The sequence below is a fragment of the Cervus elaphus genome, chromosome 12, assembly GCF_910594005.1.
Source record: "Cervus elaphus chromosome 12, mCerEla1.1, whole genome shotgun sequence".
Lineage (NCBI taxonomy): Eukaryota > Metazoa > Chordata > Mammalia > Artiodactyla > Cervidae > Cervus > Cervus elaphus.
The window spans coordinates 21,301,791-21,315,034 of NC_057826.1; the positions used below are offsets into that span (position 1 = coordinate 21,301,791).

At 38.7% G+C, this 13,244-nt stretch overlaps 1 protein-coding gene across 1 annotated transcript; it reads left to right on the forward strand.

Moving 5' to 3' along the window:
* Positions 1 to 8: 8 nt before the first annotated feature.
* ERH (ERH mRNA splicing and mitosis factor) lies at positions 9 to 12,985 on the forward strand. The gene is made up of 4 exons (XM_043919257.1): positions 9 to 395; positions 3,840 to 3,927; positions 8,549 to 8,669; positions 12,482 to 12,985. Exons 1-4 carry the CDS (start codon positions 393 to 395, stop codon positions 12,582 to 12,584), a joined length of 315 nt encoding a protein of 104 aa, XP_043775192.1. The 5' UTR covers positions 9 to 392; the 3' UTR covers positions 12,585 to 12,985.
* The last annotated feature ends 259 nt before the right edge of the window (positions 12,986 to 13,244 follow it).

Below are 13,244 nucleotides of genomic sequence, written 5' to 3' on the forward strand. Positions count from 1 at the left end.
ATCTGTGCCCCAGGGTTCTTATACCGCCGCCATTTTTGAGTGGGGCCACTGAAAGATGGCTTGTGTCACTGTCTATACCGGTGATCACTTTAGCCGCGCGTCTAATAACGCGAGTACCGAAGACTGTGTCTCGAAAAAAGTGCTCCTTTTTCAAGTTCCGATACGTTCCCTGTGTGCTTCCTTTCCCTTATCCAAAATGGCTGAAACAGAGTCACTCTCTGCTCTAGCTGCCGGAAATCTGTGAGTCTCTATGGTCCGAAAGGTTCTTTCGCGGTGCGCCTCTGACGATTTCCGGCTGCTCCTCTCGCGGGGATTGGCTGTTGGCGGCGTTGCGGGTAAGCTCGTGTGCGGCGGCGGAGTCGGCATCGGCTGCAGCGGGAGACTTTGGCGCGATGGTGAGAAATGCCTAACCGGCTTCCCGAACCCCCAACCCCCCCGGGGCGACCCCCGCCCATACATCTCCCCACCCCATCCAGCGCTAGCGTGCTGCCGCTCAGCACTCCAGCTTGTGAGTCGACCCTTCTCTTTCCCGCCGCGGAGACACTGGGCCTGGCGCTAGGCCCCGGATCCCGGGTCCGCCCCGCGGTTGCGCGCCCGCCTGCTGGCTCGGGCGAGGCGTGCGTTGCGGAGGTTGCTCTTTCTTCCGATTGCTGCTTGGTAGAGGCAGGCGTGGGGGTGCTTCCCTTTCCTTCCAAACGCCCCAGCCTACTATAGGAACAATGGCCGAGGGATGTCTGACAATCCCGTCTCGAAGCTGACAGATTGAATACTGCATCCCCCGTGTGGGCCGGGAGGGAACATCTTTGCTTTGTAGCGTGCTTTTCCGACCATATTCCCTTTTGTTTTTCTGGGCTCTGCCTTTTTTGAAAAAATACATTTTCCCTCGTTTCTAAGGCCTGTAGGGGCCGATTTGGTGGTGTTTTTTTTTTTTTTTTTTTTTTTTTAACCCCCTCCATCCACCCATCCCGTGCTTACCTTTATTTATAGTCTCTTGGGTCTGGAAGTTGAAAAGATAGATTCAGCTCAGGGTCCACTTTACTTAGAATCTAAGTAGAATGGGTGGGAAGGGTTGTTTTTTGGCTTGTGTGTCTGTGTTTTGCAATCTGCAAAAAGGAGATGCTCACGAGGATTCCAAGGAATCGTGCTTGCTTCCACACTTCAATTTTCGTCTTCTGGTTGCTGCAGATTAACAGATCATGCAGCTATTGTTAACAAGGAACTTTTTCAGGTTGTAGTTTTCTGGATTGAGATAGGCCAGTGTTTGACCCAACATAGTCTCCCAAGGAGGACTGGGAATTAGGAGATTGGGTTTCCAGTTCCTGTCTTAACTAGCAGTGTGACCTTGAGCAAGTCATTTCACTTCGGAGTTTCCTTCTTTCTCTGTCTTTATTTGGTATTATTTTTAAATGCTTAGATTAAAATCTGGGGATATGACAGCAGTTAATATGAACACCCTATTATCATTGAGCAATTATCAGTGATAATTCTTTATCATTTCATGTAGAATTGAAAATTGGAATTTGTATTTAAAGTGAATACTGGTTCAAAAGTCTTAAATATTGGTTCAATTTCTTTTTTTTTTATTCTTCCTTCCTTTCTTTTTTGGTAGTTTGAGAGATGCATTTAAAACTCAAGAACCAATTGTATGTATTGTAGCATTTCTGTAACAGAATGACTGACTTGTTCCTAGGGTTCATGTTTGTGAGACTTTAAAAACAGATTAACAGATTAACTCTTCATTAGAGTGAATCATAACTGCTTAGTAAACAGAGAATAGGATATTATTAAGATAATTCTGCATAACTTTTCTTGATTTAGGTTTCACAGTGTTATTTTTCTATTGTGGCAAATATCAATAGATATATATATTCCTGTATGTATTTATATTTTTATTTACTACTGGTCATTCCCCTAAGAAAGAGTAACCTAAGGAATGCTGGACCAAATCTGTTTAGAAGAAGGAAAAATCTGATAATTTTGTTTACAGTTTTGTAAATTTAGTCATTCCTTGTTCCTAATTTTTAAGCCTTGTCTTTGGGCAGTAAGTATTAAAAATAGTAAACTTTGTTCAGGTTCACTTTAAGGGTAAATATAAAAAGCAGCATACTGTATAGCCATTTTCATATCTTTACTCTTAAGTGAATTGGTCCTTATTAGAATAAGAAGAAAATTAATATAGTAGCAACTGGTCTGGATAGTATGTGGGAAAGGTCCTCTTACAGGAATGTTAGTATAGTTTCTATAAGGTCATTTTTCTTCTCACCATATGAGCCATTGAAACTATTGGTGGTTTTTAAATAACCAGTAATCTAACATTCTGTTTTCTCTGACTTTTGATCACTATTAAGAAAGGCCTTGGTTGTGTTCAGGTCTTTATAGGTCAGAATTACTTTTCATCTCTTGTCATCAAGTTCTATCTCAGATCCTCTCAAACTTTTCATCAGAATGACTCACTTCTTGATGGAGAGGGAGGAGTATGATAAATTCCTTTGTTTTTCACATTGTGTTCAAAGAACTGTTTGGGCGGGGGCAGTGCTTATTCAGAAACTCTCCATATCAGCTATTTCAGTTGCAGTTTGTTGGTCATTAAAAAGTCTGATCATTTCGGAACATTTAGTTCCTGTCCTTAAGAGGTTTGTTTGTTTTTTATTAAAAACTAGTACAGCAAAAGAGAAGAATATGTTGTTCAGTCACTCAGTCGTGTCCAACTCTTTGTAACGCTAGGCTTCCCTGTTCTTCACCATCTCCTGAAGATTATAAATAGTTTGATTTAGCATTGGGTTTACAGTGAGGTTACATCATATTTGAATTTAATTAGTGAACCTTACACACTTGGCAAAAAAAAAAAAAACGGAAGGGGTTATACTTTGAACAGACCAATGTTCTGGAGATATTTTTAGTTGTCACACGTTGGGAGGAGGGCATGGGAGTGCAGGTGCTACTAGTATTTACTGGGAATAGGCTAGGAATACTGCCATCCTTCAATGCACAGGACAACCTCTGCAACAAGGAATCTTCCAGCCCCTGATGCAATAGTGCCAGAGTTGAGAAACCCTGAAATAGACCCACAAACAAAAGCATGCTCCCCAATGAGGGTGAGATGGAAGATGAAAGGATCTGCTGATGTTTAGGCATATTCACATTTCCTATGTCATATCCTCTAGCTATTTTGTGATTCTAGTTCTTAAAAATACAATATTTTAGTATAACACAGCCCCTTATGGGGAGTCACCTACTGGGTGAATAATTTAATGGATTTTCTAGGGTAACGTTAACTGTATATACTAATTTTATATTGCCAGTTTATCTTACACCTTTAATGTTTGAGTCTAATCTCTGGATAAGATGTGATTTCACTGTAATGCTAAAGTTAGAAAAAACATAGATTGATAAAGTGCTTGTAATCATTACAGTGTTTTCCTTTTTTCTCCTTTCATCAACCCATATCAGTTTTCATTAGGAACCTAATGGGATTAGAGTGACCAATGGAGATAGAACACCTAAGCAGGTTTACAATCTGGCTGGGAAGAAAGGTGCAAAAGAGAAAAAACAGTACAGGGTAGTTTATGCTGAGAACTTAGAGGCAGTAAGTGCAATAAGAGTTTGAGACAGCAGTTGTTAAGAACTGGGAGACTAAGAGACCTTACAGAAAAGTTGTGAATCCAGCTTCTGGCGCTGCACTTGGGCAGAGGCATCAATATTGCAGAAAGATCCCCCTAATTAATAGTGTTTTAATAACCAATGATAATTTGTGAGGTGAATGGAGATTTTATCCCATACTATGAATTTCTCAAATACTGAGTTAGAAACTTACATTGAAATCACTTTTCCCTCTGCAGTCTCACACCATCTTGCTGGTACAGCCTACCAAGAGGCCAGAAGGCAGAACTTACGCTGACTATGAATCTGTGAATGAGTGTATGGAAGGTGAGTTTAAACACTAATCAAGGGGTAGAAATCATTGACTTTGTTTTGGGGGTGGTGAGGGGTTGGGGGCTGGAGGTGGGATGGGCTATAGAGTCTCCTGGCTCCCACGCTAGCTAGCATCCACACCAGCTGGTCTACGCTTGCTCCCAGGGTGAGAGTGGTAAGTGCTAAGACTCTCAGTTGTCTTGAGTTTGTTTACCCTGACATTCACTGTTATTTCTACTTTTTAGAATCAAGCTCATATGTATAGTGACTTTCCCAGGCCTCTGCTTATTTTGTAAATATTCTTTATTTATTATGTTATTTTGTTACTGTGCTGGGTAAATATTTTACAGGTATTCCTTATATAGTCTAGTTAAACTCGATAGAGTTATTAAGACAGGCTTGAGAAACCTAATAGTGCCTACACAACCTAATAGTCTAATTACTAAACAAACATTAAAAGCTAAGGTAACAGTCCATCAGAATGTTAAGAAATAAAAAATTAGCTCAGTGAATAAAAGCAAATGGAACCAAATCAGTATAATTTATTGTACATTTGATAAGCTGGCACCACCCTGAAGGGAGGTATTAACCCCCAGTAAACCATTAGATGAGAGCACATAGATTGGATCATCACAAACTGGATTCATCCTTATGTCCTTTCATTACATCATTAGATCATCACATCCAGTAAACCACTTGTGTACACCCTGCACCCTTTCTAGCAAATTGCACATTCTTCACCTCTTACTGTAAAGATTTTATAGGAATATAAAATTTGCTGCTGGCCTGTCCCTGGAATTGCCAATTATCTGAAGCTAATTGGATTAGGCTTAAAAAATCTCTTCTTAAAACCGATGGTGGGTAGACCTCTGGCGGGACAAAAAGCTACTCATAGTATCAGAGATGGCTCCTCAGATGCTATTCTAATTTTTAAAGATGAGCAAAGCTTGTGTTCTTTTCTCTTCTCAAGTCCCTTCCTCTGCTGATAGACTTACTTGCCATTAAGGTAGACTTTGTGCACACACTCTAGATTGTTGCTTTATCTATATTACCATGTTTGGTCTTCGATTCTGCAGTACTCTTAACTAACCTTTGCTGATTTTAGGGAAGCCTGATGGGATTGGGGGCAGGAGGAGACGGGGACGAGAGAGGATGAGATGGCTGGATGGCATCAGCGACTCGATGGGCATGAGTTTGAGTACACTCTGGGAGTTGGTGATGGACAGGAAGGCCTGGCGTGCTGCGATTCATGGGGTCGCAAAGAGTCGGACACGACTAAGCGACTGAACTGAACTGAGCTTAAAAAAGAATACATTTAATTTCTAGAGCAGTTTTAGGCTTAAAGAAAAATTGAATAGAAAGTACAGAGGGTTCCCATGTACTTCTCCCTATCCCCAGTTTCCCCTGTTAATGACACCTTTCCTGGTAGTCCAGTGGTTAATACTGCTTCCAATGCAGGGGGCTCAGGTTCTCCTGGTCAGGGAACTAAGGTTCCTGCATGCCACACCCCCCCCCCAAAAAAAAGATAGAATATGAGGTATGGTACATTGTTACAGTTGAAGCAGAATACAGTCCATAGTTTATTTTGGGATTTATTCCTTGTGTAGTGCAGTGCTGTGGGTGTTGCCAAATGTGTAATGTCGTGTATTCACCATTACAGTGTCATACTGTAATGTTGAGAATATTCTTACTGCCCTAAAAATCCTCCGTGTTGCCCCTAGTCATCCCTCTTCACCTCACTCCCTGCCCCCTGGCAACCACTGGTCTCTTTGCCACCTCCATTGTTTTGCTTTTTCCAGAATGTCATAGATTTGGAATCATTGACATATAGCTCTTTCAGACTAGCTTCTTTCACTTAGCAATGTGTTTAAGTTTCTTCCATGCCTTTTTGTGGCTTTCTAGCTCTTTTTTTCTTTTTAAATTAGAAATGGTGGTTTATTTTCCATTTTAAAAGTTAAAATGGAATTATTGGAATCAGTTCTCACATGGTGGTTGTCAAATGGTAATTTTCTTACTTTCTTATTTTTCTTTGTTATAGTAGTTAATATTCATCTGGAATACAGAGCTTTCCCTCCCCTCGTCCCTTTTTTAAAATTAATAGGTTTAGTTTTTTTTAGAGTAGTTTTGGGTTTACAGGAAAATTGATTAGAAAGTACAGTTCTGTCATAACCCCTGCTTTGCCCCCTCCCAGTTTTCCCAATTATTTACATCCTGTGTTAGTGTGGTACATTTGTTAGAATTGTAGAGTCAGTACTAATACATTATTGACTAAAGTCTTGTTTGCATTACTGTTCACTCTTTGCTTTGAACATTCTATGGACTTTGACATGTGCAAAGACGTGTATCTAACATTTAGTACCCTGAAAATCCCCTGTGCTTCACCTGCTCACGCATCTCGCCCCTAAACAGCAACCATTGATCTTTTTGATGTCTTCATAGTTTCCTCTTTTCCAGAATATTGTATTGTTGAAATTATAGTATGTAGCCTTTTCAGATCAACTCTTTCACTTCAGTTCGGTTCAGTTGCTCAGTCGTGTTTGACTCTGCGACCCCATGGACTACAGCACACCAGGCCTCCCTCTCCATCACCAACTCCCGGAGCCTACTCAAACTCAGGTCCATCGCGTTGGTGATGCCATCCAGCCATCTCGTCCTCTGTCATATGCTTTTAAGATGTCTCCATGTCTTTCACGGCCTGATAGCTCATTTCATTTTGTTGTTGAATAATACTCCGTTGTATGGGTATAGCACAGTCTGGTTATCCATCACCTGTTGAAGGATATCTTGGTTGCTTACGGGTTTTGTCAGTAAATAAGCTGCCATGTACATTCCTGTGTAAGTTTTTGTGTGGACCTAAGCTTTCAGCTCCTTTCGGTAAATATTGAGGAGTGTGATTGTCGGATCATATGGTAAGACTGTATTTAGCTTTGTAAGAAGCAGACAAGCTGTCTTCACATGTGGCTGTATCCCTTTGCATTCCCTGCAGTTCCTGTGGCAGCATTTGGCGTTGTCAGTGTTTTGAATTTTTTTGCCATCCTAATAGATATATAGTGACACCTCATTTCAGTTTGCAATTTCCTCATGTTGTAATGTTGAACATCTTTTCATAATGCGTATTTTCCTTCTGTATATCTTCTCTGGTGAGGTGTCTGTTCCCATCTTTTGCCTATTTTTTAATTGAGTTGTTTGTTTTCCCATTGTTGAGTTTTAGGAGTTCTTTGTATATTTTTTATAATAGTTATTTATCTCAGTGGTCCCCAACCATTTTGGTACTAGGGACCAGTTTCATGGAAGACAGTTTTTCCATGGACCGTGGAGGATTGGTGTGTGTGTGTGGTTTTGGGATGATTTGAGAACATTGCATTTATTGTGCACTTTATTTCTATTATTATTATTACTATATCCGCTCCACCTCAAATCATGAGGCATTCAACCCCAGAGGTTGGGGACCCCTGTTTTATTAGATACATGTTTTGCAAAGATTTTCTTCTAGTCTGTGGCTTGTGTTTTCACTTTCTTTGATAGTGTCCTCTGAAGTACAAAAGGCTTAAATTTTCATGAAGTCCAGCCTATCTAAGTAGCTTATCCAAAGTCACAAAGATTTGTGCCTACATTTTCTTCCAAGAGTTTTATAATTTTGACTTAGATTTAAGTTTCTGGGCCATTGTGAGTGACTGTTTATACATGGTGTGAGAGGGGTCCAAGTTTCTTCTTTTGCGTATCAGTGTACAGTTGTCCTAGCACCCTTTGTTGATAAAATACTCTTTCTCTGTTGATTTGTCTTGGTATCCTTTTGGAAAAACAGTTGATCATCAATGTGAGGGTTTATTTGTGGACTCCTGTTTCTGTTCCATTACTCTTAAGTCACCCCGTCTGTGAACTTGAGATAGCATTCTGTTTATTTAAATCTTTACTGTCGGTGACATTTTACAGTTTTCAGTGTATCTTATGTCTCTTTTATTGAATTTATTTATAAGAATTCTATTCTTTTTTGATGTTCATTTCATTTTCAGTATTTTTATTGTTGAGGTATAGAAATATAATAGACTTTTGTATATTGATTTTACATCATGCAGTCTTACCACCCTGATTTATTAGTTCTAATAGTTTGTGTTTTGTAGTTTCCTTAAGGTATTCTGTATACAATTCTGTATACATTTATAGAGATAGGTACACTTCTTCCATTCCAGTGTGAATGCCAATTACTTCTTTTCCTTGCCAAATCACCCTTACTGGAGCCTCCAGTGCAGTGTTACGTGATACAAGTGACAAGAGCAGGTATTCTAGTCTGAATGGGAAAGCATTGTCCTTTGCCACTAAGTATAATGGCAGCTGTGGGTCAGTGTCACAATGAATTGATTTTCCTGGTTTTTATTTCCTTTCCATTCACCCTTTCTATTCAGGAACTCATAAGTGATACTTCTGATCACAGTGTCTTGAACCAAGCTTTATTAAGATAGCTTTTGATAATTCTGTGCTTGACTGTTACTTTTTATTAGGAAATTTATGAAATCAATTTGGAGGTACACAAAGACCTATATGTACAGGGTAGGACAAAGTATTGTGATATAAGCACATAACACTACTCATATCTAAAGTTCATAAATTGTACGATCTTGGTTTTCCCCTCTCTTAGGTGTTTGTAAAATGTATGAAGAACATCTGAAGAGAATGAATCCCAACAGCCCCTCTATCACATATGATATCAGTCAGTTGTTTGATTTTATTGATGACCTGGCAGACCTCAGCTGCCTTGTGTAAGTATTAGCCACCATATCTCTTAAATTGTGTTTTTACCTTGTTTGTTTGAGGTGATTTATGCTATTAGGAGCTCACTCTGCATGACACAGATCTTTGTGTTTTGCCTGTGATGTAGTAATTTCTTCTGCACGTGGCTCATACATTGTCAACATAAAGCTGAAGGCACAAGAAAATCTTATGAATTTTGCTAATTGACACTGTTAGTGTGCATCCACCTTGAACCGAGAACTTTGTTCCTTAAACTAAATAATCTTTTACTTAGTTTTTTCCCAATTACAGTCTTTATCCTAAAGCAATTAGCTTTAAATTAAAACTTAAGATTATTCTGTTTTCATGATTTTTTTAAAAGATATGTAGGACTGAAATAGAATTTAATTTTAATTCCACCTAATGTTGATCATGTGTATTTTGGTATGTTAGAATGAGTGAGTTTGTTTTTTTGACAGTTACCTTTTCTATTCTCTGAGTTTTGTCAAATTAATTTTTTTCCCCTAACATTATGCTTATTTTAAGTTATATCAGTAATTACTTATCACCACTGTTACCAAGGAGCGTGTGAATCTATAATACTTCCATCTTCTCAGCATTGTTGGAGAGACCGAGTATTAAGTACAGTGAATTTTACAGAGGAAAATGGAAGTACCTTATAATGAGAGCTTCAGTCACTAGGCATATTTATTATGTGTCAGACACTATGCTAGAAGAAAAAAATATTTTTCAGTCGTGAAAAACATGTAGGTCCTACTCTGAGGCACTTCCTGTTTCAGCACTGGAACCAAGTCTGGACTTGCTGTCTCACAAAAGATCCAGGTGAAAATAAGCATTTCCTTGGAATTTTTGAGTTCAGTTTTCTTCACCTCTTCATTGTGTTTCAGATATAGTTATTTTGCTCTGCTTATTCAGAGTATTTAAGTGATACAGTTCTGGTCTTTAATGAAATGTGTTTATAAAGTGTGATAATTTTATTATGATTATTTTGATATAAATACTCAAAAAACTATTGAGGCCAATAGAGCTATATATATATCATGCTGTATTGGTTTATAATGTTTATAGTTGATGTGTTTATTGCCTGACACAGAAATAGACATACATGTTCATATAACGTATTTATTGAGTGCCAGTTAATGTACCATATGTGTTCCAAGGCACTGAGGATTGCACAGTGAATAAATCAGTGTAAAATGAAGCCTGTGAGGCTGCAGAAGAGTAAGTGGAGGGCGAGGAGAGTAGAGGGAGATGAATTTGGTGGACCAGCCCGTTCAAAAGTTTTGATACTTCATATTTTTGGTAGATCAAATGAATGAGGACTGAGAATTGAAATTTGGTATAGCCCTGTGGAAGTCTTTGATGATTTCCAGAGCAGTTTTGGTAGAGTGAAGTGAAAGTGTGAAAGTATTAGTTGCTCAGTAGTGTCCAACTTTTTGTAAGCCCATGGGCTGTAGCCCACCAGGCTACATAGGATTCTCCAGGCAAGAGTACTAGAGCGGATTGCCATTCCCTTCTCCAGAGGCTCTTTCCGACCCAGGAATTGAACCCAGGTCTCTCTCATTACAGGCAGATTCTTTACTGTCTGAGCCACCTAGGAAGCCCTAGAGTAAAATCTTTATATATTCCAGTGAGTTAGTAAGAAGAGGAGTTGTAGGCTGCCAACACAGACAACTTTTGTAGAATTTGACTCAAAAGGAGAGGAGGGAAATGGGGTTATAGCTAGAGGAAAAAATACTTTTTTTCCCCTTTAATTTTGTTTTTAAGGTGAGAAAAATAATGGTATGTTGACAGGCTAATGTGATGATGTAGTAGAGGGAGAAATTGATGGCTTTAGATAGGATCTTGGACAATCCATTAATAGTAAAGTAGGAAACGCAGGCTGATGTGATAGAAGCTTGGGGAGGTTTTCTAATTGCTTTAGTTACTTCAGGAAAATAGAAAGGAAGACACCATTTGGAATTAAGGGTGAGGGAGGAAGTGTTGAAGGTTGTGAAAAAGATAAGAAATCTAGGAGGGTGAAGGGATTAGGGAATGTGATTTAAGAGGTACTTGATAGTGAATATAAAATTAAAATAGTCATGTAGTAATTGTATTTTCCTAGTCACTCTTAATTTGAAGAGTTAAGGGTGAGTTTACTTTTTAGATTATTTCTCACTGTAACAACAGGACATTAGTAAAAAACCAAATGTTCTGTAAAAGTAGAGAGCTTGTGCATTTTACTAAACCCCATTCTGACCTTACCATTCAGGGGAAGAATTTGATAATGGTGTAAAGTATTCCTACTTCGGAGTTTGTTTCACTTCAAAGATTGGATTGTAGCTCAGTGATGACCTGGAGGAGTGGGTGAGAGGGAAGGGATATATGTATACATATAGTGGACTCACTTTGTTGTGCAGCAGAAACTAACACAGCGTTGTAAAGCAGTTAAACTCCACACCCCCACACCCCCCCCCCCCAAAATGGATCATAGGTTTCTAGCTCAATGGTTCACAGACAATAAGAACTCTGGTCAGGAGTGTTTAAGCTTTTACTCCTTGCCTGAAGTCACTTAGCCAATAAGTTGCCTGCACTGTTTTGAGCCTTGGTTTCCCCCTTTATTAAAAAGGGATAATGATTGTATCTACTCACAGACTTGTAAATAGGATTGAGTTGATTCAGATGAGTGCCCAAAGCAATAACCTAGCAGCTGGCAACTTCTTTATAGGCTTCTCTGGTAGCTCAGATGGTAATGAATCTGCCTGCAGTACTGGAGATTCAGGTTTGATTCCTTAAAGAAGGAAATGGCTACCCACTCCAGTATTCTTGCCTGGAGAATCCCATGGACAGAGGAGCTTGGTGGGCTACAGTCCATGGGGTTGCAAAGAGTCAGATACGACTGAGCAATTAACACTTCTAACACTTAGAGGTATTTACTGTCATTTGTAGTTATATGTATATAATTTTTTTTGCTGAGAACCTAAAAAATGATAGTGCTCGTGGCCTTGAAACACTGATGTACTTTGTGTTTCTGTGATCTCTGCTTGCTTATTATCTTCTTTTTTTATACTATAGCTTTAGGTTTTTTTACTCTAAAAAATGAATTTATTGCTTAACCAGCAATCTAGCTGGTTGTAGTTGTTCAGTTGTAGGTCAGTGGAATATTTCTATTTTTTGTCCTCTAAACATACCTTGAGTGAGTTGTCTATTAAGTGATGCATTGTACTCCCAAAACCCTGGAATCCTGTTAGAGTTTCATTGCTGATGTTACTCCTTGTACTCCAGGCTCTTCTCAGCCTCTAGCATTGTTCATTAAAAAGAAAACCCTAAAAAAATATAGAAAAAGAAAATCCTGAAATACTGGATGTATATAAAATTTTCCTTCTGTTAATACTTTCCAGGGAAGAAATCTTTGTGGTAGCAACATATTTTTAAAGGTTTTCTTTTTTTTTTTAAGTTGATTCAAAGTAAATATAGTAAATCTAAAGTTTTTATTTTTTAATCACTGAAGGAACCATAAGAATAGTTAACTATGTAGGAGAAAGAACACATGGTTTCTGGGCAGACTTCATCAAGAAGTAGCTGTGCAATGCAGTGAGCATTTACCTTAAGATCTCTAGACCTCGGTTTCTTTTTCTGCTGTGAGATTGTACTAGATGATCTAAACTTCCTATTACACAAAATTCAACAGTTATGTAATCCGCTGTTTTACGTTTTCATTATTTTCATGTATGAACATGTGCACATCTGTGCCATTCTAGAACAGTTAATAAATTCCAGTTTTAAAAACATGACGGTGTTTGACCATTGTAACTTTGCTTATTATTCTTCTGTTCCTCAGTTACCGAGCTGATACCCAGACATACCAGCCTTATAACAAAGATTGGATTAAAGAGAAGATCTACGTGCTCCTTCGTCGACAGGCCCAACAAGCTGGGAAATAGTTGAGTTTGGAAGCATTAGGGGAACGGGGGTGGGCTTGGAACACAGATGTGTGCAGTGTGCTGTAGTGGAAGTTTTGTATTATAGTTATCCTGTTTCCATTTTGGTATACCCTAGCCAGAATTGAATGTATTAGATAAAATGTGATGATCTTGTCCAATCTGAAAACCCCTTTGCCCCCCTCCCCCCCTTTTTTTTACTTAAAACATTTTTATGATGATTTAGATGGAAGTTGGTTTTTGTCAGTTAACGTTGGTTCCAGTCCCTCAAACTGTTCATACCTGCTTTATAACATCCACTGTACTAATCCTCCTTCAAATTGGGGTGGGGAGTGGAGGCGCAGTTTAGTTACGTCCTCAAGATAAAGTCTTGGTGAAAAACAAATAAATGTTCTTTAGTTATATTTTTCCCCGAGTGATTTTTTTTCCCACTTTTTTTGTGTCTCTGATCTGAATTGGGTGTTCTTGCAAAGCATTATCAATTTCTAAACCAATAGGCTGCTACACGATGAAGTTGAAGAAAGCCTATATATGTGCTGAATATGTTTTCCTGTGGCTTATATGAAGCTAAAGAGTTTTTACCTCATTTCTCCTAGTTTTCCCTCTTGTAAGTGAATCTCAATTGTATCTCCAAGATTTACACCTACTGATGCAAACATGATG

Coding starts and splice junctions, on each gene's coding strand:
- ERH (XM_043919257.1), top strand. Junction 3,928..8,548: donor TGTGAATGAGTGTATGGAAG/GTGAGTTTAAAC, acceptor CCCCTCTCTTAG/GTGTTTGTAAAATGTATGAA. Junction 8,670..12,481: donor GCAGACCTCAGCTGCCTTGT/GTAAGTATTAGC, acceptor TCTGTTCCTCAG/TTACCGAGCTGATACCCAGA.